The sequence below is a fragment of the Taudactylus pleione genome, unplaced genomic scaffold, assembly GCF_031769625.1.
Source record: "Taudactylus pleione unplaced genomic scaffold, aTauple2 ptg000310l, whole genome shotgun sequence".
In the NCBI taxonomy this organism is placed as follows: domain Eukaryota; kingdom Metazoa; phylum Chordata; class Amphibia; order Anura; family Myobatrachidae; genus Taudactylus; species Taudactylus pleione.
The window spans coordinates 510,703-533,176 of record NW_028284711.1 but is presented as its reverse complement, the minus strand read 5'-3'; the positions used below and the strand labels follow the sequence as shown (position 1 = coordinate 533,176).

The following is a 22,474-nucleotide window of genomic DNA, read 5'->3' as shown; positions in this document are numbered from 1 at the left end:
ATTACATTCAGGCTGCAGAATTGCGTCCTACTCTAAATGAGGCCCTCTGTGCGCATGATTTTCAATACACACCGGGCAGTTATGCACTTGATTATTATTTCCTCCACTTCTGTATCGCTGGACTATTAGTCATCATGATTTTGTTATTCACTTCCAGTATTTCTGCCATATTGTAAGTTGCGCCCCCATCTTACTCATTACGTCATGAGCTGACGTTTAGTGTGTTACTATCATTTACTTTGTGGAACTTGCCAATTTCAAACCATAAAACAAAACCGTTCCAGTGTTTTAGTTGCTCAACATTTTATACTGTCAGTGCGAACATACGTGTATATCAAAATGATGAAATAAAAAAAGCATTTCTACAAATTATAACATTCTCTTTCCATTTTACATTCCACTAGAAATTGCCTCCGTTACCAATTAAGTCATTAACTTCCAATGATGACGCACTACAGCAAAATATAGAATGAACCCAACAAGAATTTATTAATTAAACCGGCATTCTAATTCTGGGGTCATCGCTAATAAGCCAGAAGTCTGAGATGACAATAAAATTGGTCTTTATGTTGTTATTACATGTCTGTACATATCATCCTGATTCACAGACGTCACATATGGACTCAGAATGGCTAAAATGCTTTTCAAGCAGACAGAAATATCGCAGCCATCGGCCTAATTATGGGGAGTTTTAATCAAAAATAAACATTTCCTCACATAGTTTTCACAATTGATGAGCCGTGCAAATGTGTGAAAGCCAAGAAAATCTCCGCAGAGCGTTACTTGCATGGCAGGAGCGTCTGCCGGGCTCCCCGAACCAGCATTAGGTATCGGTCAGTGTTTAGGAGCAGAGACAAAAACAGCTTTCTTGTACAAAAATGCTAATGTACAGCGGCACAAAGACCAGTTGTCAAGGTCAGCAGGAAGACGCTGGTACATCAGGCATGTTCCAGCGATAGATGCGCTCAGAGGAAGCTTTGTGTCCTGGCAATGACGAGAAAATCTACATCGGATTTACGTAAGAAAATAAAAAGTGAGAAAGATAGAATAAACGAGAGAAAAGATGAGAGACAGAAAGAAAAAAACGAGAGAGAAAAAATGAGACAAAAAAAAAACGAGATAAAAAAAAGAAAGACAACAAAGAAAAATTGAGTGAGAAAAAGAAAGAGAGAAAATGAGAGAAAGAAAAAAATGAAAGAAAAAATGAGAGAGAAAGAAAAACTAGAGGAAAAAAGAGAACAAAAGAGAAGGAGGAAGAGAGAAAGAAAGTAAGTACGGGGTCTATGGGCCTGATTCACTACCGACAGCAACTGCGATTAAGCGCGCAATCGGCCGATTGTTGCATTTTGCGCATTCGTATGCACATGTGCAATCCGCCCACCGTGATCGGGACTGCGATCGCACTGACCACGCAGACCCATCGCAGAGTGATTGACAGGAAGTGCTGTTTTTGAGAGGAGACGGGGGAGGGTGGTCGGCTAAACGCAGGCGTGCCAGTGTGTTTGAACGCCATTGCATGGGCGTGCATAAATTATCCACTGCGTTGCCATACGCAGCCTGAGGCCTCATAGCGTGCGATGAAGTTAGCAATTCCTGAGTAAGGTCAGGGCTTGTGCTGGTGTGCGTGAGGCTGGGATGGTACTCACTGTTACCGATGGTTTCGCAGTCTTGCTAAACATTACGGATGTGTGTAAGGTAAAGCGGGCGTCCTTATGTTGTGCTGTGACAGCATAGCGATCGCAGTGGATTAGCATACTATTGCAGTGAGACTGCGTGCGTAATCGCTATTGTAATCACAGTTGAAATCCATAATGAATCAGGCCCTATGTACTAAGCCTTGGAGAGAGATAAAGTGGAGAGAGATAAAGTACCAACCAATCAGCTCCTATCATATTTTAAAAGGACGGAAGGACGGAAGGAAGGAAAAGGAAGGAAGGACGGAAGAAAGGACGGAATGAAGGGATGGAGGGAGGGAATGAAGGGATGGAGGGAGGGAGGAAGGAAAGAGGGAAGGAAGGAAGGAAAGAAAGAAAGAAAGAAAGAAAGAAAGAAAGAAAGAAAGAAAGAAAGAAAGAAAGAAAGGAGGAATGAAGGAAGGAAGGAAGGAAGGAAGGAAGGAGGGAGGGAAGGGATGGAGGGAGGGAAGGAAGGAAGGAAAGAGGGAAGGAAGGAAGGAAGGAAGGAAGGAAGGAAGGAAGGAAGGAAGGAAGGAAGGAAGGAAGGAAGGAAGGGAGGGAGGGAGAAAGGAAGGAAGGGAGGGAGGGAGAAAGGAAGGAAGGAAGGGAGGGAGGGAGGGAGAAAGGAAGGAAGGGAGTAAGGAGGGACGGAGGAAGGAAGGAGGGAGTAAGGAGGGAGGGAGGGAAGGAAGGAAGGAAGGGAGTAAGGAGGGAGGGAAGGAAGGAAGGAAGGAAGGAAGGAAGGAAGGAAGGAAGGAGGGAGGAAGGGAAGGAGGGGACGAAGGAAGGAAGGAAGGAGGGAGGGAGGGAAGAAAGGAAGGAAAGAGGGAAGGAAGGAAGGAAGGAAGGAAGGAAGGAAGGAAGGAAGGAAGGAAGGAAGGGAGGGAGGGAGGAAGGAAGGAGGGAAGGAAGAATGGAGTGAGGGAGTAAGGAAGGAAGAAAAGAGGGGAGGAAGGAAGGAAGGAAGGAAGGAAGGAAGGAAGGAAGGGAGGGAGGAAGGAAGATAGACAGGAAGGAAGGAAGAAAAAGGAGGGAAGAAAAAGGAAGGAAGGAAGGAAGGAAGGAAAAGGAAGAAAAAGGAAGGAAGGAAGGAAGGAAGGAAGGAAGGAAGGAAGGAAGGAAGGAAGGAAGGAAGGAAGGAAGGAAGATTTAAATTAGGAAAAAAAGACAAGAAGAAAAATAAGGAGTGAGAAAAGATAAGAGAGAAAGAGAGAGAGATTTTGCGCATGTGTCGCTTTCCAGCTGCGCATGCTCAGTGCGTTAACCCTCGTGATGGTCTGCGAGACCTCCTGCAGCCCACTGGAGAGGGATCGCAAGATCCGGCTCAGGCAGGGGCAGCCTCATTGCAGGAAATGGGCTAACGCCATCTGAACATGGCACTGGCCCATGCAAGCAAGACCTGTAAAGCAAGGCTTAGAAAACTATGGGGGCAGCTGCTGCGGGATCTGGCAGACGAATAGCAGGAGATATCTACAATATCTACAGCTTTCCTGTTTGGTACATACGTATACTGCATACTTCATTCTGCACTTAAACATGCGAAAATAGCAGGGAGTTTCGTCATGGCACCAGTAAACATCAAATACATGATTTAGTTAACTTCCAAGCTACATAGGGGGCATATTTATCATTTATTGGTGATTTTGTCCTATTAAATAACAACGCTTTTCAACAAGAATGATAAGGGATGTTACTTTGAGCAATTTATCAAGCAACTATAACAGAACATCCAATACGATGCTTTGCTGTAAACACTAACATCTCTCACAGACACACTGCTCACCGAAAATCAGCACATCACTGCCTCACCTACATACGCATTTCTAATTCAAAGTCCTCACATAAGACCATTATGATCTATTCAAAGAACCTGAGCAGCCACTTCAGAAAACAGGACAGCAAACAGGGAGCAGACATGCCAGCCCTGGCCCTGGAGAAGCACTAATCACTTCCTGCCAGTACAAGTCGCTGCACAACATGTTTTCTTTCCAAAATGAACCACAAAGTGACAGTTGTCATTAATGTTCAGCTGTTTACTTAGTCTATTCTGAATGTTCATCTGTTTTATTCACTTACACTGTTAAGTGTTTATTTATTAAAAATAATTACGATTAAACAGCCTATTTTTTCTAACCACACTCCGTTAACTCCCACAAACGCTGACTACCTGTCGCTCAGTTTGCGTATAAATCCTCACTGCGACCGTTGTCACTAATCCTGTGCACAGTGCGCCTTTGACGCATACATAGTGCCAAAAAAACTGCTCCACTGCATACAGGGCCATAGGGAGGGGTGTGCGAGCGGTGCCGCAACCCAGGACGCAGAGCCCAGGGGGCGGCATCTCGGCATCGACACAGCTCCTGCATCTGGACAGCAAGGTGCCGGTAGCACTGCTGCTCAGAGGGCCTGACTCCGCACGGATCACAACTGCGAACACAACTGCGTAATCGCACGCAACAAAGCTGCGAATATATGCTAATGTCTGCCGCGGCTCAGCCAGCATAGAGACGCCCACTGCTGTTTTCTCACATCTGTAATACATCGCAGTCCTGCGTATACATCGGTAACATCGAAGCACATCGGCCCATCACGCACAATTACAGCAGGTCTGACCCATCACAGAAATTGCAAGTCTCGTCGCACGCAGAGAGTACTCGAGCTGCGTATGCCATCGCAGTGGCTAATTTATGCGCGCCCATGCAGTGGCGGATCCAGGGGAGGGGGCGATCGCCCCCTGTACACACATCCCCGATTCCCGAAAGCTCCGCCCACTTATTATAAGAGACTCATGGACTCAGCCGGGCAGCGCGGCTACTGCCCGTCATCAGCAGTGCAGGCGGCCGCGGCGCAGCACCTGCGCGATGTGCATGTGTCAGACTCTCTGCAGCCAGAAACTCTGGCAGAGAGAGTCTGTCACATGCACATGGCGCTGGTGCTGGCTGGCGGGCCCGCTGTGTTACCCCCTGTCCTGGTCAGAGAATTCTGACGAGCACAATAAGCACAGTATTCGTCAAGGCGGGCACCCCCTTGTGCAGTGCAGCAGACCGGGCTGTGACAGACGGAATCGGTATGAATTACAGTCAAATCCCGACATGGCTGAAAATCCCGATCGTCCGCAGGTAAGTATCAACTAACCTAACCTAACCCCCCTAACCCTAACCCTCCTTATTTGTGCCTAACCCTAACCTTCCCCCCAGTGCCTAACCCTAATCCCCCTCTGTGCCTAAACCTAACCCCCCCTTCCCCTAACCTAACCCTAACCTCCCGTGGGGGTGCCTAACCCTAAGTCCCCCCGGGAACCCTAACCCTAACCCCCCCCCCCCCCGGCTGTCTGTAGCAGCTGTACCGATCATCGGTAAAATGACAGGCGTCTAGATTTAGACGCCTGTTATTTAACCCTCGTCGGGATAAAGCAGTTGGGAAGCCGGCTGTCGGGCTTACGTCTGCCAGCTTCCCGACTGCATACCGTGACGGACCGTTGGTCAGATAAATACAGGTTCTTTCCCTGCCTGTCATTGTTGTTGTTGCTGTGATTGTGTAATGTGGACCATATCATTAGGGGTGGGGGCGGGTCAGGTACACGTGGGGCCGGGTGTAGACTGCTTGTGGATCATATTGTTAATAAGGGGGAGGGTCCCGGTGTACATGTGGGACTGGGGGAGCCTGCATGTGGATATTATTATTAATGTGGGGGGGGGAGTCCATGGGGGGTCTGCTGCACATGTGGGCTGGAGGGAGTCTGCTCGTGGAGCATATTATTATTGTGGGGGGTCTGGTGCACATGTGGGTCAGTATTATTAACCCCCCCCCTAAAAGTAATGTCTAGATCCGCCACTGCGTCCATGTAATGGCGTTTGAAAGTTTAGGCACGCCGGTGTTTCTCTGACCAATCCCCCGTCACCACCTCCAACCGCTCACAGCCTGTCACTCACTCTGCGATGGATTCCTATCTGCAGTGCGATCACCACGCATGTGCAGTGTGGCTTATACACATGCACAATGGCTAACAATCGCTCAATCTGCGTACGCAGTTGCAGTTGCATTCTGTGCTGAATCAGGCCCAGAGTACCCAAGGGACAGTTCCGAGCAACTCTAGACTTTCTACTTTCACCAGCCCTGCCCCCTAGCATGACATCACAGGGGCGAGGGCGGCACAGGGTGCCGAATAGCCTTGCTATGGTACTGACTGCATCCAACATCGACATCCCTGAATCAGGCGCAAGTGAGAGTTTTTAGAAGTGGAGATGTTGCCCTTAGCAACCAATCAGATTCTTCTTAACATTTAACTAGCACCTTCTAGAAGATAATAGCTAGAATCTGATTAGTAGAGGTGCGATAATCTACAACCATTTCCAGGCACTATACACCCCCTATAAGCCTCATCAATACCAGTATCCCCCTGTGGTTTCTGCCTCCCTTAGTTCTACATTTACTGGTCAATGAAAGTGCAACGAGTACTCACAGGTAACAGACAGGTTAAACATGACATCAGAGGTGATATCAGAGAATAATAATAATTATACCAGAATACATTGTCCCTGCACATAATAGGAAATACAAGAAGGAAAAAGAAATTGTACTCCAGGGCAGAGCCGTAACTAGACTTTTAGGTGCCCTGTGCCAGAGAGAGCAATGGCGCCCCCCCCCCCCACCCACCATTTTATAAATAGGGACATAATATAGTGCACCTGAGAGAGGGCCATGGCCTCATGGGGAAGGGGCAGGGAAGAGATAGGGGAGGCCAGGAGATGCTGGGGATAAATAGGGACATAATATAGTGCACCTGAGAGAGGGCCATAGCCTCATGGGGAAGGGGCAGGGAAGAGATAGGGGAGGCCAGGAGATGCTGGGGATAAATAGGGACATAATATAATGCACCTGAGAGAGGGCCATAGCCTCATGGGGAAGGGTCAGGGAAGAGATAGGGGAGGCCAGGAGATGCTGGGGATAAATAGGGACATAATATAGTGCACCTGAGAGAGGGCCATGGCCTCATGGGGAAGGGCCAGGGAAGAGATAGGGGAGGCCAGGAGATGCTGGGGATAAATAGGGACATAATATAGTGCACCTGAGAGAGGGCCATGGCCTCATGGGGAAGGGCCAGGGAAGAGATAGGAGAGGCCAGGAGATGCTGGGGATAAATAGGGACATAATATAGTGCACCTGAGAGAGGGCCATGGCCTCATGGGGAAGGGCCAGGGAAGAGATAGGGGAGGCCAGGAGATGCTGGGGATAAATAGGGGCATAATATAGTGCACCTGAGAGAGGGCCATGGTCTCATAGGGAAGGGCCAGGGAAGAGATAGGGGAGGCCAGGAGATGCTGGGGATAAATAGGGGCATAATATAGTGCAGCTGAGAGAGGGCCATGGTCTCATGGGGGAAGGGCCAGGGAAGAGATAGGGGAGGCCAGGAGATGCTGGGGATTAATAGGGACATAATATAGTGCACCTGAGAGAGGGCCATGGCCTCATGGGGAAGGGCCAGGGAAGAGATAGGGGAGGGCAGGAGATGCTGGGGATAGATAGGGGCATAATATAGTGCACCTGAGAGAGGACCATGGCCTCATAGGGAAGGGCCAGGGAAGAGATAGGGGAGGCCAGGAGATGCTGGGGATAAATAGGGACATAATATAGTGCAGCTGAGAGAGGGCCATGGCCTCATGGGGAAGGGCCAGGGAAGAGATAGGGGAGGCCAGGAGATGCTGGGGATAAATAGGGACATAATATAGTGCACCTGAGAGAGGGCCATGGCCTCATGGGGAAGGGCCAGGGAAGAGATAGGGGAGGCCAGGAGATGCTGGGGATAAATAGGGATATAATATAGTGCACCTGAGAGAGGGCCATGGCCTCATGGGGAAGAGGCAGGGAAGAGATAGGGGAGTCCAGGAGATGCTGGGGATAAATAGGGACATAATATAGTGCATCTGAGAGAGGGCCATGGCCTCATGGGGAAGGGCCAGGGAAGAGATAGGGGAGGCAAGGAGATGCTGGGGATAAAAGAAGAGGAAGCTACAAGTGAGAATGATAATAAACAGGTAAATTGACAGGCCAAAACAGCACCTCCTGCCCTGTGGTGCCCTGTGCGACGGCACTGGTCACACAACCCTAGTTACGGCCCTGCCAGGGTGCACAGTGATGGGGTGAATGAATCATACACAGAATGTGCGTTAGCACCTACACAAGTGATGGTGAAAGGCGTCAGTGTACATGAGTATACACAGACAGAGCATGCATACAATACTATATAGGGTGTGAAATGTTGGGGTACATGAAGTATACACAGACAGAGAATGCATACAATACTAGATAGGGTGTGAAATGTTGGGGTACATGAAGTATACACAGACAGAGCATGTATACAATACTAGATAAGGTGTGAAATGTTGGGGTACATGAAGTATACACAGACAGAGCATGTATATAATACTAGATAGGGTGTGAAATGTTGGGGTACATGAAGTATACACAGACAGAGCATGTATACAATACTAGATAGGGTGTGAAATGTTGGGGTACATGAAGTATCCACAGACAGAGCATGTATATAATACTAGATAGGGTGCCAAAAGTTGGGGTACATTAAGTATACACAGACAGGGCATTCATACAATACTATATAGGGTGTGAAATGTTGGGGTACATGAAGTATACACAGACAGAGAATGCATACAATCCTAGATAGGGTGTGAAATGTTGGGGTACATGAAGTATACACAGACAGAGCATGTATACAATACTAGATAGGGTGTGAAATGTTGGGGTACATGAAGTATACACAGACAGAGCATGTATATAATACTAGATAGGGTGTGAAATGTTGGGGTACATGAAGTATACACAGACAGAGCACATATACAATACTGTATAGGGTGTGAAATGTTGGGGTACATGAAGTATACACAGACAGAGCATGCATACAATACTAGATATGGTGTGTAATGTTTGGGGTACATTAAGTATACACAGACAGGGCATTCATACAATACTATATAGGGTGTGAAATGTTGAGGTACATGAAGTATACACAGACAGAGCATGTATACAATACTAGATAGGGTGTGTAATGTTGGGGTACATGAAGTATACTCAGACAGAGCATGTATATAATACTAGATACGGTGTGAAATGTTGAGGTACATGAAGTATACACAGACAGAGCATGTAAGTAATACTAGATACGGTGTGAAATGTTGAGGTACATGAAGTATACACAGACAGAGCATGTATGTAATACTAGATAGGGTGTGAAATGTTGAGGTACATGAAGTATACACAGACAGAGCATGTATATAATACTAGATACGGTGTGAAATGTTGAGGTACATGAAGTATACACAAACAGAGCATGTATGTAATACTAGATAGGGTGTGAAATGTTGAGGTACATGAAGTATACACAGACAGAGCATGTATACAATACTAGATAGGGTGTGTAATGTTGGGGTACATGAAGTATACTCAGACAGAGCATGTATATAATACTAGATACGGTGTGAAATGTTGAGGTACATGAAGTATACACAGACAGAGCATGTATGTAATACTAGATACGATGTGAAATGTTGAGGTACATGAAGTATACACAGACAGAGCATGTATGTAATACTAGATACGGTGTGAAATGTTGAGGTACATGAAGTATACTCAGACAGAGCATGTATGTAATACTATATAGGGTGTGAAATGTTGAGGTACATGAAGTATACACAGACAGAGCATGCATACAATACTAGATAGGGTGTGTAATGTTGGGGTACATGAAGTATACACAGACAGAACATGTATATAATACTAGATAGGGTGCCAAAAGTTGGGGTACATTAAGTATACACAGACAGGGCATTCATACAATACTAGATAGGGTGAGAAATGTTGGGGTACATGAAGTATACACAGACAGAGCATGTATATAATACTAGATAGTGCGCAAAATGTTTGGGAACATGACTGCAATACTATGGAACAAGGTGTTGGCATACATGAATATGAAGCATGTACAGACATAGCACACATATAATACTATAGTGCAGAGGTTCCCAAATGCAGCCCTCAAGGCTCCCCAACAGTACATGTTTTAGAGATATCCATTGTTGAGTAAGAGTGACTTAATTAGTACCTCAGTCAATTTGATTTAACCACCTGTGCTCAACCATAGATATCTCTAAAACCTGAACTGTTGGGGAGCCTTGAGGACTGCGTTTTGTAACCTCTTCTATAATGTAATGTATCAGGGTGCATGAAGCATGTACAGACATCAATAATACTAGGGAATAATATATTGGGGTACAAGAAACATGCCATGAATGCAGTACTAATTCTATAGTACTAGGTGTTTGTGTGGTGAAAGCTTCCCACAGGCAGCCGACAGTGTGATTAGGATAGAGTGGGGAGATCAGGTGCAGGAACCCCTAAATGACACATGCACTGACAGTGTGATTAGGACAGAGTGGAGATATCAGGTGCAGGAACCCCTAAATGACACATGCACTGACAGTGTGATTAGGATAGAGTGGGGAGATCAGGTGCAGGAACCCCTAAATGACACATGCACTGACAGTGTGATTAGGATAGAGTGGGGAGATCAGGTGCAGGAACCCCTAAATGACACATGCACTGACAGTGTTTTTAGGATAGAGTGGGGAGATCGGGTGCAGGAACCCCTAAATGACACATGCACTGACAGTGTGATTAGGACAGAGTGGAGATATCAGGTGCAGGAACCAATAAATGACACATGCACTGACAGTGTGATTAGGACAGAGTGGGGAGATCAGGTGCAGGAACCCCTAAATGACACATGCACTGACAGTGTGATTAGGACAGAGTGGGGAGATCAGGTGCAGGAACCCCTAAATGACACATGCACTGACAGTGTGATTAGGATAGAGTGGGGAGATCAGGTGCAGAAACCCCTAAATGACACATGCACTGACAGTGTGATTAGGACAGAGTGGAGAGATGAGGTGCAGGAACCCCTAAATGACACATGCACTGACAGTTTGATTAGGACAGAGTGGGGAGATCAGGTGCAGGAACCCCTAAATGACACATGCACTGACAGTGTGATTAGGACAGAGTGGAGAGGTCAGGTGCAGGAACCCCTAAATGACACATGCACTGACAGTGTGATTAGGACAGAGTGGAGAGTTCAGGTGCAGGAACCCCTAAATGACACATGCACTGACAGTGTGATTAGGACAGAGTGGGGAGAACTGGTGCAGGAACCCCTAAATGACACATGCACTGACAGTGTGATTAGGACAGAGTGGGGAGAACTGGTGCAGGAACCCCTAAATGACACATGCACTGACAGTGTGATTAGGACAGAGTGGGGAGATCAGGTGCAGGAACCCCTAAATGACACATGCACTGACAGTGTGATTAGGACAGAGTGGGGAGATCAGGTGCAGGAACCCCTAAATGACACATGCACTGACAGTGTGATTAGGACAGAGTGGGGAGATCAGGTGCAGGAACCCCTAAATGTCACATGCACTGACAGTGTTTTTAGGATAGAGTGGGGAGATCGGGTGCAGGAACCCCTAAATGACACATGCACTGACAGTGTGATTAGGACAGAGTGGAGATATCAGGTGCAGGAACCCCTAAATGAAACATGCACTGACAGTGTGATTAGGACAGAGTGGAGAGTTCAGGTGCAGGAACCCCTAAATGACACATGCACTGACAGTGTGATTAGGACAGAGTGGGGAGAACTGGTGCAGGAACCCCTAAATGACACATGCACTGACAGTGTGATTAGGACAGAGTGGGGAGAACTGGTGCAGGAACCCCTATATGACACATGCACTGACAGTGTGATTAGGACAGAGTGGAGAGTTCAGGTGCAGGAACCCCTAAATGACACATGCACTGACAGTGTGATTAGGACAGAGTGGGGAGATCAGGTGCAGGAACCCCTAAATGACACATGCACTGACAGTGTGATTAGGACAGAGTGGGGAGATCAGGTGCAGGAACCCCTAAATGACACATGCACTGACAGTGTGATTAGGACAGAGTGGGGAGATCAGGTGCAGGAACCCCTAAATGACACATGCACTGACAGTGTGATTAGGACAGAGTGGGGAGAACTGGTGCAGGAACCCCTAAATGACACATGCACTGACAGTGTGATTAGGACAGAGTAGGGAGAACTGGTGCAGGAACCCCTAAATGACACATGCACTGACAGTGTGATTAGGACAGAGTGGGGAGAACTGGTGCAGGAACCCCTAAATGACACATGCACTGACAGTGTGATTAGGACAGAGTGGAGAGATGAGGTGCAGGAACCCCTAAATGACACATGTACTGACAGTTTGATTAGGACAGAGTGGGGAGATCAGGTGCAGGAACCCCTAAATGACACATGCACTGACAGTGTGATTAGGACAGAGTGGAGAGGTCAGGTGCAGGAACCCCTAAATGACACATGCACTGACAGTGTGATTAGGACAGAGTGGAGAGTTCAGGTGCAGGAACCCCTAAATGACACATGCACTGACAGTGTGATTAGGACAGAGTGGGGAGAACTGGTGCAGGAACCCCTAAATGACACATGCACTGACAGTGTGATTAGGACAGAGTGGGGAGAACTGGTGCAGGAACCCCTAAATGACACATGCACTGACAGTGTGATTAGGACAGAGTGGGGAGATCAGGTGCAGGAACCCCTAAATGACACATGCACTGACAGTGTGATTAGGACAGAGTGGGGAGATCAGGTGCAGGAACCCCTAAATGACACATGCACTGACAGTGTGATTAGGACAGAGTGGGGAGATCAGGTGCAGGAACCCCTAAATGTCACATGCACTGACAGTGTTTTTAGGATAGAGTGGGGAGATCGGGTGCAGGAACCCCTAAATGACACATGCACTGACAGTGTGATTAGGACAGAGTGGAGATATCAGGTGCAGGAACCGCTAAATGAAACATGCACTGACAGTGTGATTAGGACAGAGTGGAGAGTTCAGGTGCAGGAACCCCTAAATGACACATGCACTGACAGTGTGATTAGGACAGAGTGGGGAGAACTGGTGCAGGAACCCCTAAATGACACATGCACTGACAGTGTGATTAGGACAGAGTGGAGAGATGAGGTGCAGGAACCCCTAAATGACACATGTACTGACAGTTTGATTAGGACAGAGTGGGGAGATCAGGTGCAGGAACCCCTAAATGACACATGCACTGACAGTGTGATTAGGACAGAGTGGAGAGGTCAGGTGCAGGAACCCCTAAATGACACATGCACTGACAGTGTGATTAGGACAGAGTGGAGAGTTCAGGTGCAGGAACCCCTAAATGACACATGCACTGACAGTGTGATTAGGACAGAGTGGGGAGAACTGGTGCAGGAACCCCTAAATGACACATGCACTGACAGTGTGATTAGGACAGAGTGGGGAGAACTGGTGCAGGAACCCCTAAATGACACATGCACTGACAGTGTGATTAGGACAGAGTGGGGAGATCAGGTGCAGGAACCCCTAAATGACACATGCACTGACAGTGTGATTAGGACAGAGTGGGGAGATCAGGTGCAGGAACCCCTAAATGACACATGCACTGACAGTGTGATTAGGACAGAGTGGGGAGATCAGGTGCAGGAACCCCTAAATGTCACATGCACTGACAGTGTTTTTAGGATAGAGTGGGGAGATCGGGTGCAGGAACCCCTAAATGACACATGCACTGACAGTGTGATTAGGACAGAGTGGAGATATCAGGTGCAGGAACCCCTAAATGAAACATGCACTGACAGTGTGATTAGGACAGAGTGGAGAGTTCAGGTGCAGGAACCCCTAAATGACACATGCACTGACAGTGTGATTAGGACAGAGTGGGGAGAACTGGTGCAGGAACCCCTAAATGACACATGCACTGACAGTGTGATTAGGACAGAGTGGGGAGAACTGGTGCAGGAACCCCTAAATGACACATGCACTGACAGTGTGATTAGGACAGAGTGGAGAGTTCAGGTGCAGGAACCCCTAAATGACACATGAACTGACAGTGTGATTAGGACAGAGTGGGGAGATCAGGTGCAGGAACCCCTAAATGACACATGCACTGACAGTGTGATTAGGACAGAGTGGGGAGATCAGGTGCAGGAACCCCTAAATGACACATGCACTGACAGTGTGATTAGGACAGAGTGGGGAGATCAGGTGCAGGAACCCCTAAATGACACATACACTGACAGTGTGATTAGGACAGAGTGGGGAGATCAGGTGCAGGAACCCCTAAATGACACATGCACTGACAGTGTGATTAGGACAGAGTGGGGAGATCAGGTGCAGGAACCCCTAAATGACACATACACTGACAGTGTGATTAGGACAGAGTGGGGAGATCAGGTGCAGGAACCCCTAAATGACACATACACTGACAGTGTGATTAGGACAGAGTGGGGAGATCAGGTGCAGGAACCCCTAAATGACACATGCACTGACAGTGTGATTAGGACAGAGTGGGGAGATCAGGTGCAGGAACCCCTAAATGACACATGCACTGACAGTGTGATTAGGACAGAGTGGGGAGATCAGGTGCAGGAACCCCTAAATGACACATGCACTGACAGTGTGATTAGGACAGAGTGGGGAGATCAGGTGCAGGAACCCCTAAATGACACATGCACTGACAGTGTGATTAGGACAGAGTGGGGAGATCAGGTGCAGGAACCCCTAAATGACACATGCACTGACAGTGTGATTAGGACAGAGTGGGGAGAACTGGTGCAGGAACCCCTAAATGACACATGCACTGACAGTGTGATTAGGACAGAGTAGGGAGAACTGGTGCAGGAACCCCTAAATGACACATGCACTGACAGTGTGATTAGGACAGAGTGGGGAGAACTGGTGCAGGAACCCCTAAATGACACATGCACTGACAGTGTGATTAGGACAGAGTGGGGAGAACTGGTGCAGGAACCCCTAAATGACACATGCACTGACAGTGTGATTAGGACAGAGTGGGGAGAACTGGTGCAGGAACCCCTAAATGACACATGCACTGACAGTGTGATTAGGACAGAGTGGGGAGAACTGGTGCAGGAACCCCTAAATGACACATGCACTGACAGTGTGATTAGGACAGAGTGGGGAGAACTGGTGCAGGAACTCCTAAATGTCACATGCACTGACAGTGTGATTAGGACAGAGTGGGGAGATCAGGTGCAGGAACCCCTAAATGACACATACACTGGCAAACAGTGCGGTCAGCTGCTGCATGACCCCACCAGGGCCCCCACATGAAAGATGCACTGACAGACATGGAGACCAGGGCCCCCACATGGAGCATGCACTGACAAACATGGAGATCTGGGACCCCCACATGCAACATGCACTGACACACATAGAGATCAGCCCCCCCCCCCCCCACATGCAGAATTCATTGACACAGAGATCAGGGGCCCCACATGAAGGATGCACTGACACACATAGAGATCAGGGGTCCCGCATGCACTGACACATAGAGACCAGGGGCCCCGCATGCACTGACACATAGAGACCAGGGGCCCCGCATGAAGGATGCACTGACCCACAGAGATCAGGGGCCGCACATGAAGGATGCACTGACACACACAGGTGGATAAGGCCCCACCCTCCCCCCTCAGCATGCTCCTGCCCGCAGGCCGCGTCCCTGTACCTGAGCTGTCCATGGTGCTGCAGTCTGGCTGCCGGGCCGGGCTCCGGGCTGCTGCTGGGGACGCTCCGGATGCTGCAGCCGCCGCCGCCCCGCTCACTCCTTGCCTGCTCGCCGGCCGCTCCCTGCCGCCACCGCCGCTACTCGGGTCACCGTTGCTCTCCACCAGCTGCAAAGACTCATAGCCGTCATTGTTGGTCTTTTTCCGATAACTCCCGAGCAGGCTCATGGGTCAGTGACAGGAGGAGGAATCCCGGGAGCCGGCGGCCTCTCCTCCCTCCCTCTTCCCGGAGCTGAGGGGATTACACGGGGAGAGGATCCTCCTCCTGGTGTCACATCTATAGGTGTCTATTGTCCTGGCCGAGACCCTCCCCCATCCCTCCCCTCCTGTCATACACCGAATATCTCCCATTATTGCCCCCTCTATCCTGTCATACAAAGAATATCTCCCATTATTGCCCCCTGTATCTTGTCATACACCGAATATCTCCCATTATTGCCCCCTGTATCTTGTCATACACCGAATATCTCCCATTATTGCACCCAGTATCCTGTCATACACAGAATATCTCCCATTATTGCCCCCTGTATCCTGTCATACACCGAATATCTCCCATTATTGCCCCCTGTATCCTGTCATACACCGAATATCTCCCATTATTGCCCTCTGTATCCTGTCATACACCGAATATCTCCCATTATTGCCCCTCTATCCTGTCATACACAGAATATCTCCCATTATTGCCCCCTGTATCCTGTAATACACAGAATATCTCCCATTATTGCCCTCTATAGCCTGTCATACACAGAATATCTCCCATTATTGCCCCCTGTATCCTGTCATACACCTAATATCTCCCATTATTGCCCCTCTATATCCTGTCATACACCAAATATCTCCCATTATTGCCCCCTGTATCCTGTCATACACAGAAGATCTCCCATTATTGCTCACTGTATCCTGTCATACACCTAATATCTCCCATTATTGCCCCCTGTATCCTGTCATACACCGAATATCTCCCATTATTGACCCTCTATCCTGTCATACACAGAATATCTCCAATTATTGCCCCCTGTAACCTGTCATACACCGAATATCTCCCATTATTGCCCCCTGTATCCTGTCATACATCGAATATTTCCCACTATTGCCCCCTCTATCCTGTCATACACCGAATATCTCCCATTATTGCCCCTCTATATCCTGTCATACACAGAATATCTCCCATTATTGCCCCCTGTATCCTGTCAGTCATACACCTAATATCTCCCATTATTGCCCCTCTATATTCTGTCATACACAGAATATCTCTCATTATTGCCCCCTGTATCCTGTCATACACCTAATATCTGCCATTATTGCCCCTCTATGTCCTGTCATACACCAAATATCTCCCATTATTGTCCCCTGTATCCTGTCATACGCCGAATATCTCCCATTATTGCCCCCTGTATCCTGTCATACACAGAATATCTCCCATTATTGCCCACTGTATCCTGTCATACACCTACTATCTCCCATTATTGCCCCCTGTATCCTGTCATACACCGAATATCTCCCATTATTGCCCCCTGTATCCTGTCATACACAGAATATCTCCCATTATTACCCCTTGCATCCTGTCATACACCTAATATCTCCAATTATTGCCGCCCTATATCCTGTCATACACAGAATATCTCCCATTATTGCCCCCTGTATCCTGTCATACACCGAATATCTCCCATTATTGCCCCTCGATCCTGTCATACACAGAATATCTCCCATTATTGCCCCCTGTAACCTGTCATACACCGAATATCTCCCATTATTGCCCCCTGTATCCTGTCATACATCGAATGTCTCCCACTATTGCCCCCTCTATCCTGTCATACACCAAATATCTCCCATTATTGCCCCCTGTATCCTGTCATACATCGAATATCTCCCACTATTGCCCCCTGTATCCTGTCATACACAAAATATCTCCCATTATTGCCCCTCTATATCCTGTCATACACAGAATATCTCCCATTATTGCCCCTCTATATCCTGTCATACATAGAATATCACCCATTATAGCCCCCTGTATCCTGTTATACGAATATATCCCATTGTTGCCCCTCTATATCCTGTCATACGAATATCTCCCATTATTGCCCCCTGTATCCTGTCATATGAATATCTCCCATTATTGCCCCCTGTATCCTGTCATACACTGAATATCTCCCATTATTGCCCCCTGTATCCTGTCATACACAGAATATCTCCCATTATTGCCCCCTGTATCCTGTCATACACCGAATATCTCCCATTATTGACCCTCTATCCTGTCATACACAGAATATCTCCAATTATTGCCCCCTGTAACCTGTCACACACCGAATATCTCCCATTATTGCCCCCTGTATCCTGTCATACATCGAATATTTCCCACTATTGCCCCCTGTATCCTGTCATACACCGAATATCTCCCATTATTGCCCCTCTATATCCTGTGATACACAGAATATCTCCCATTATTGCCCCCTGTATCCTGTCATACACAGAATATCTCCCATTATTGCCCCCTGTATCCTGTAATACACCGTATATCTCCCATTATTGCCCCCTGTATCCTGTCATACATCGAATATCTCCCATTATTGCCCCCTGTATCCTGTCACACACTGAATATCTCCCATTATTTGCCCCTCTATATCCTGTCATACACCAAATATCTCCCATTATTGTCCCCTGTATCCTGTCATACGCCGAATATCTCCTGTTATTGCCCCCTGTATCCTGTCATACACCGAATATCTCCCATTATTGACCCTCTATCCTGTCATACACAGAATATCTCCAATTATTGCCCCCTGTAACCTGTCACACACCGAATATCTCCCATTATTGCCCCCTGTATCCTGTCATACATCGAATATTTCCCACTATTGCCCCCTGTATCCTGTCATACACCGAATATCTCCCATTATTGCCCCTCTATATCCTGTGATACACAGAATATCTCCCATTATTGCCCCCTGTATCCTGTCATACACCTACTATCTCCCATTATTGCCCCCTGTATCCTGTAATACACCGAATATCTCCCATTATTGCCCCCTGTATCCTGTCATACATCGAATATCTCCCATTATTGCCCCCTGTATCCTGTCACACACTGAATATCTCCCATTATTTGCCCCTCTATATCCTGTCATACACCAAATATCTCCCATTATTGTCCCCTGTATCCTGTCATACGCCGAATATCTCCTATTATTGCCCCCTGTATCCTGTCATACACAGAATATCTCCCATTATTGCCCACTGTATCCTGTCAAACACCTAATATCTCACATTATTGCCCCCTGTATCCTGTCATACACCGAATATCTCCCATTATTGCCCCCTGTATCCTGTCATACACCTAATATCTCCCATTATTGCCCCCTGTATCCTGTCATACACAGAATATCTCCCATTATTGCCCCCTGTATCCTGTCATACACCGAATATCTCCCATTTTTGCCCCTCTATCCTGTCATACACAGAATATCTCCCATTCTTGCCCCCTGTAACCTGTCATACACCTAATATCTGCCATTATTGCCCCTCTATATCCTGTCATACACCAAATATCTCCCATTATTGTCCCCTGTATCCTGTCATACGCGAATATCTCCCATTATTGCCCCCTGTATCCTGTCATACACCGAATATCTCCCATTATTGCCCCCTGTATCCTGTCATACACAGAATATCTCCCATTATTGCCCCTTGTATCCTGTCATACACCTAATATCTCCCATTATTGCCCCCCTATATCCTGTCATACACAGAATATCTCCCATTATTGCCCCCTCTATCCTGTCATACACCGAATATCTCCCATTATTGCCCCTCTATCCTGTCATACACAGAATATCTCCCATTATTGCCCCCTGTAACCTGTCATACACCGAATATCTCCCATTATTGCCCCCTGTATCCTGTCATACACCGAATATTTCCCATTATTGCCCCTCTATCCTGTCATACACAGAATATCTCCCATTATTGCCCCCTGTATCCTATCATACACCGAATATCTCCCATTATTGCCCCCTATATCCTGTCATACACCGAATATCTCCCATTATTGCCCCTCTATCCTGTCATACACAGAATATCTCCCATTATTGCCCCCTGTATCCTGTCATACATCGAATATTTCCCACTATTGCCCCCTGTATCCTGTCATACACCGAATATCTCCCATTATTGCCCCTCTATATCCTGTGATACACAGAATATCTCCCATTATTGCCCCCTGTATCCTGTCATACACCTACTATCTCCCATTATTGCCCCCTGTATCCTGTAATACACCGAATATCTCCCATTATTGCCCCCTGTATCCTGTCATACATCGAATATCTCCCATTATTGCCCCCTGTATCCTGTCACACACTGAATATCTCCCATTATTTGCCCCTCTATATCCTGTCATACACCAAATATCTCCCATTATTGTCCCCTGTATCCTGTCATACGCCGAATATCTCCTATTATTGCCCCCTGTATCCTGTCATACACAGAATATCTCCCATTATTGCCCACTGTATCCTGTCAAACACCTAATATCTCACATTATTGCCCCCTGTATCCTGTCATACACCGAATATCTCCCATTATTGCCCCCTGTATCCTGTCATACACCTAATATCTCCCATTATTGCCCCCTGTATCCTGTCATACACAGAATATCTCCCATTATTGCCCCCTGTATCCTGTCATACACCGAATATCTCCCATTTTTGCCCCTCTATCCTGTCATACACAGAATATCTCCCATTCTTGCCCCCTGTAACCTGTCATACACCTAATATCTGCCATTATTGCCCCTCTATATCCTGTCATACACCAAATATCTCCCATTATTGTCCCCTGTATCCTGTCATACGCGAATATCTCCCATTATTGCCCCCTGTATCCTGTCATACACCGAATATCTCCCATTATTGCCCCCTGTATCCTGTCATACACAGAATATCTCCCATTATTGCCCCTTGTATCCTGTCATACACCTAATATCTCCCATTATTGCCCCCCTATATCCTGTCATACACAGAATATCTCCCATTATTGCCCCCTCTATCCTGTCATACACCGAATATCTCCCATTATTGCCCCTCTATCCTGTCATACACAGAATATCTCCCATTATTGCCCCCTGTAACCTGTCATACACCGAATATCTCCCATTATTGCCCCCTGTATCCTGTCATACACCGAATATTTCCCATTATTGCCCCTCTATCCTGTCATACACAGAATATCTCCCATTATTGCCCCCTGTATCCTATCATACACCGAATATCTCCCATTATTGCCCCCTATATCCTGTCATACACCGAATATCTCCCATTATTGCCCCTCTATAGCCTGTCATACACAGAATATCTCCCATTATTGCCCCCTGTATCCTGTCATACACCTAATATCTCCCATTATTGCCCCTCTATATCCTGTCATACACCAAATATCTCCCATTATTGCCCCCTGTATCCTGTCATACACAGAAGATCTCCCATTATTGCCCACTGTATCCTGTCATACACCTAATATCTCCCATTATTGCCCCCTGTATCCTGTCATACACCGAATATCTCCCATTATTGACCCTCTATCCTGTCATACACAGAATATCTCCAATTATTGCCCCCTGTAACCTGTCATACACCGAATATCTCCCATTATTGCCCCCTGTATCCTGTCATACATCGAATATTTCCCACTATTGCCCCCTCTATCCTGTCATACACCGAATATCTCCCATTATTGCCCCTCTATATCCTGTCATACACAGAATATCTCCCATTATTGCCCCCTGTATCCTGTCATACACAGAATATCTCCCATTATTGCCCCCTGTATCCTGTCAGTCATACACCTAATATCTCCCATTATTGCCCCTCTATATCCTGTCATACACAGAATATCTCTCATTATTGCCCCCTGTATCCTGTCATACACCTAATATCTGCCATTATTGCCCCTCTATATCCTGTCATACACCAAATATCTCCCATTATTGTCCCCTGTATCCTGTCATACGCCGAATATCTCCCATTATTGCCCCCTGTATCCTGTCATACACAGAATATCTCCCATTATTGCCCACTGTATCCTGTCATACACCTACTATCTCCCATTATTGCCCCCTGTATCCTGTCATACATCGAATATCTCCCACTATTGCCCCCTGTATCCTGTCATACACAAAATATCTCCCATTATTGCCCCTCTATATCCTGTCATACACAGAATATCTCCCATTATTGCCCCTCTATATCCTGTCATACATAGAATATCACCCATTATAGCCCCCTGTATCCTGTTATACGAATATATCCCATTGTTGCCCCTCTATATCCTGTCATACGAATATCTCCCATTATTGCCCCCTGTATCCTGTCATACACCGAATATCTCCCATTATTGCCTTCTGTATCCTGTCATACACCGAATATCTTCCATTATTGCCCCCTGTATCCTGTCATATGAATATCTCCCATTATTGCCCCCTGTATCCTGTCATACACTGAATATCTCCCATTATTGCCCCCTGTATCCTGTCATACACAGAATATCTCCCATTATTGCCCCCTGTATCCTGTCATACACCGAATATCTCCCATTATTGACCCTCTATCCTGTCATACACAGAATATCTCCAATTATTGCCCCCTGTAACCTGTCACACACCGAATATCTCCCATTATTGCCCCCTGTATCCTGTCATACATCGAATATTTCCCACTATTGCCCCCTGTATCCTGTCATACACCGAATATCTCCCATTATTGCCCCTCTATATCCTGTGATACACAGAATATCTCCCATTATTGCCCCCTGTATCCTGTCATACACAGAATATCTCCCATTATTGCCCCCTGTATCCTGTAATACACCGAATATCTCCCATTATTGCCCCCTGTATCCTGTCATACATCGAATATCTCCCATTATTGCCCCCTGTATCCTGTCACACACTGAATATCTCCCATTATTTGCCCCTCTATATCCTGTCATACACCAAATATCTCCCATTATTGTCCCCTGTATCCTGTCATACGCCGAATATCTCCTATTATTGCCCCCTGTATCCTGTCATACACAGAATATCTCCCAT

At 47.0% G+C, this 22,474-nt stretch overlaps 1 protein-coding gene across 2 annotated transcripts in view; it reads right to left on the bottom strand.

Moving 5' to 3' along the window:
- Positions 1-22,474, bottom strand: part of DNAJC6 (DnaJ heat shock protein family (Hsp40) member C6) — a 193,437-nt gene that overhangs the window by 80,970 nt on the left and 89,993 nt on the right. The window contains exon 1 of one of the 2 annotated variants that reach the window (XM_088442377.1): positions 15,336-15,609. The exons of the other annotated variant lie outside the window; for it this stretch is intronic. Within the exon in view, the coding sequence (XP_088298503.1) occupies positions 15,336-15,561 (226 nt within the window). The 5' untranslated portion in view covers positions 15,562-15,609. Of the gene's footprint in view, positions 1-15,335; positions 15,610-22,474 lie in introns of those variants that run through there. 2 annotated transcript variants of the gene reach the window in all.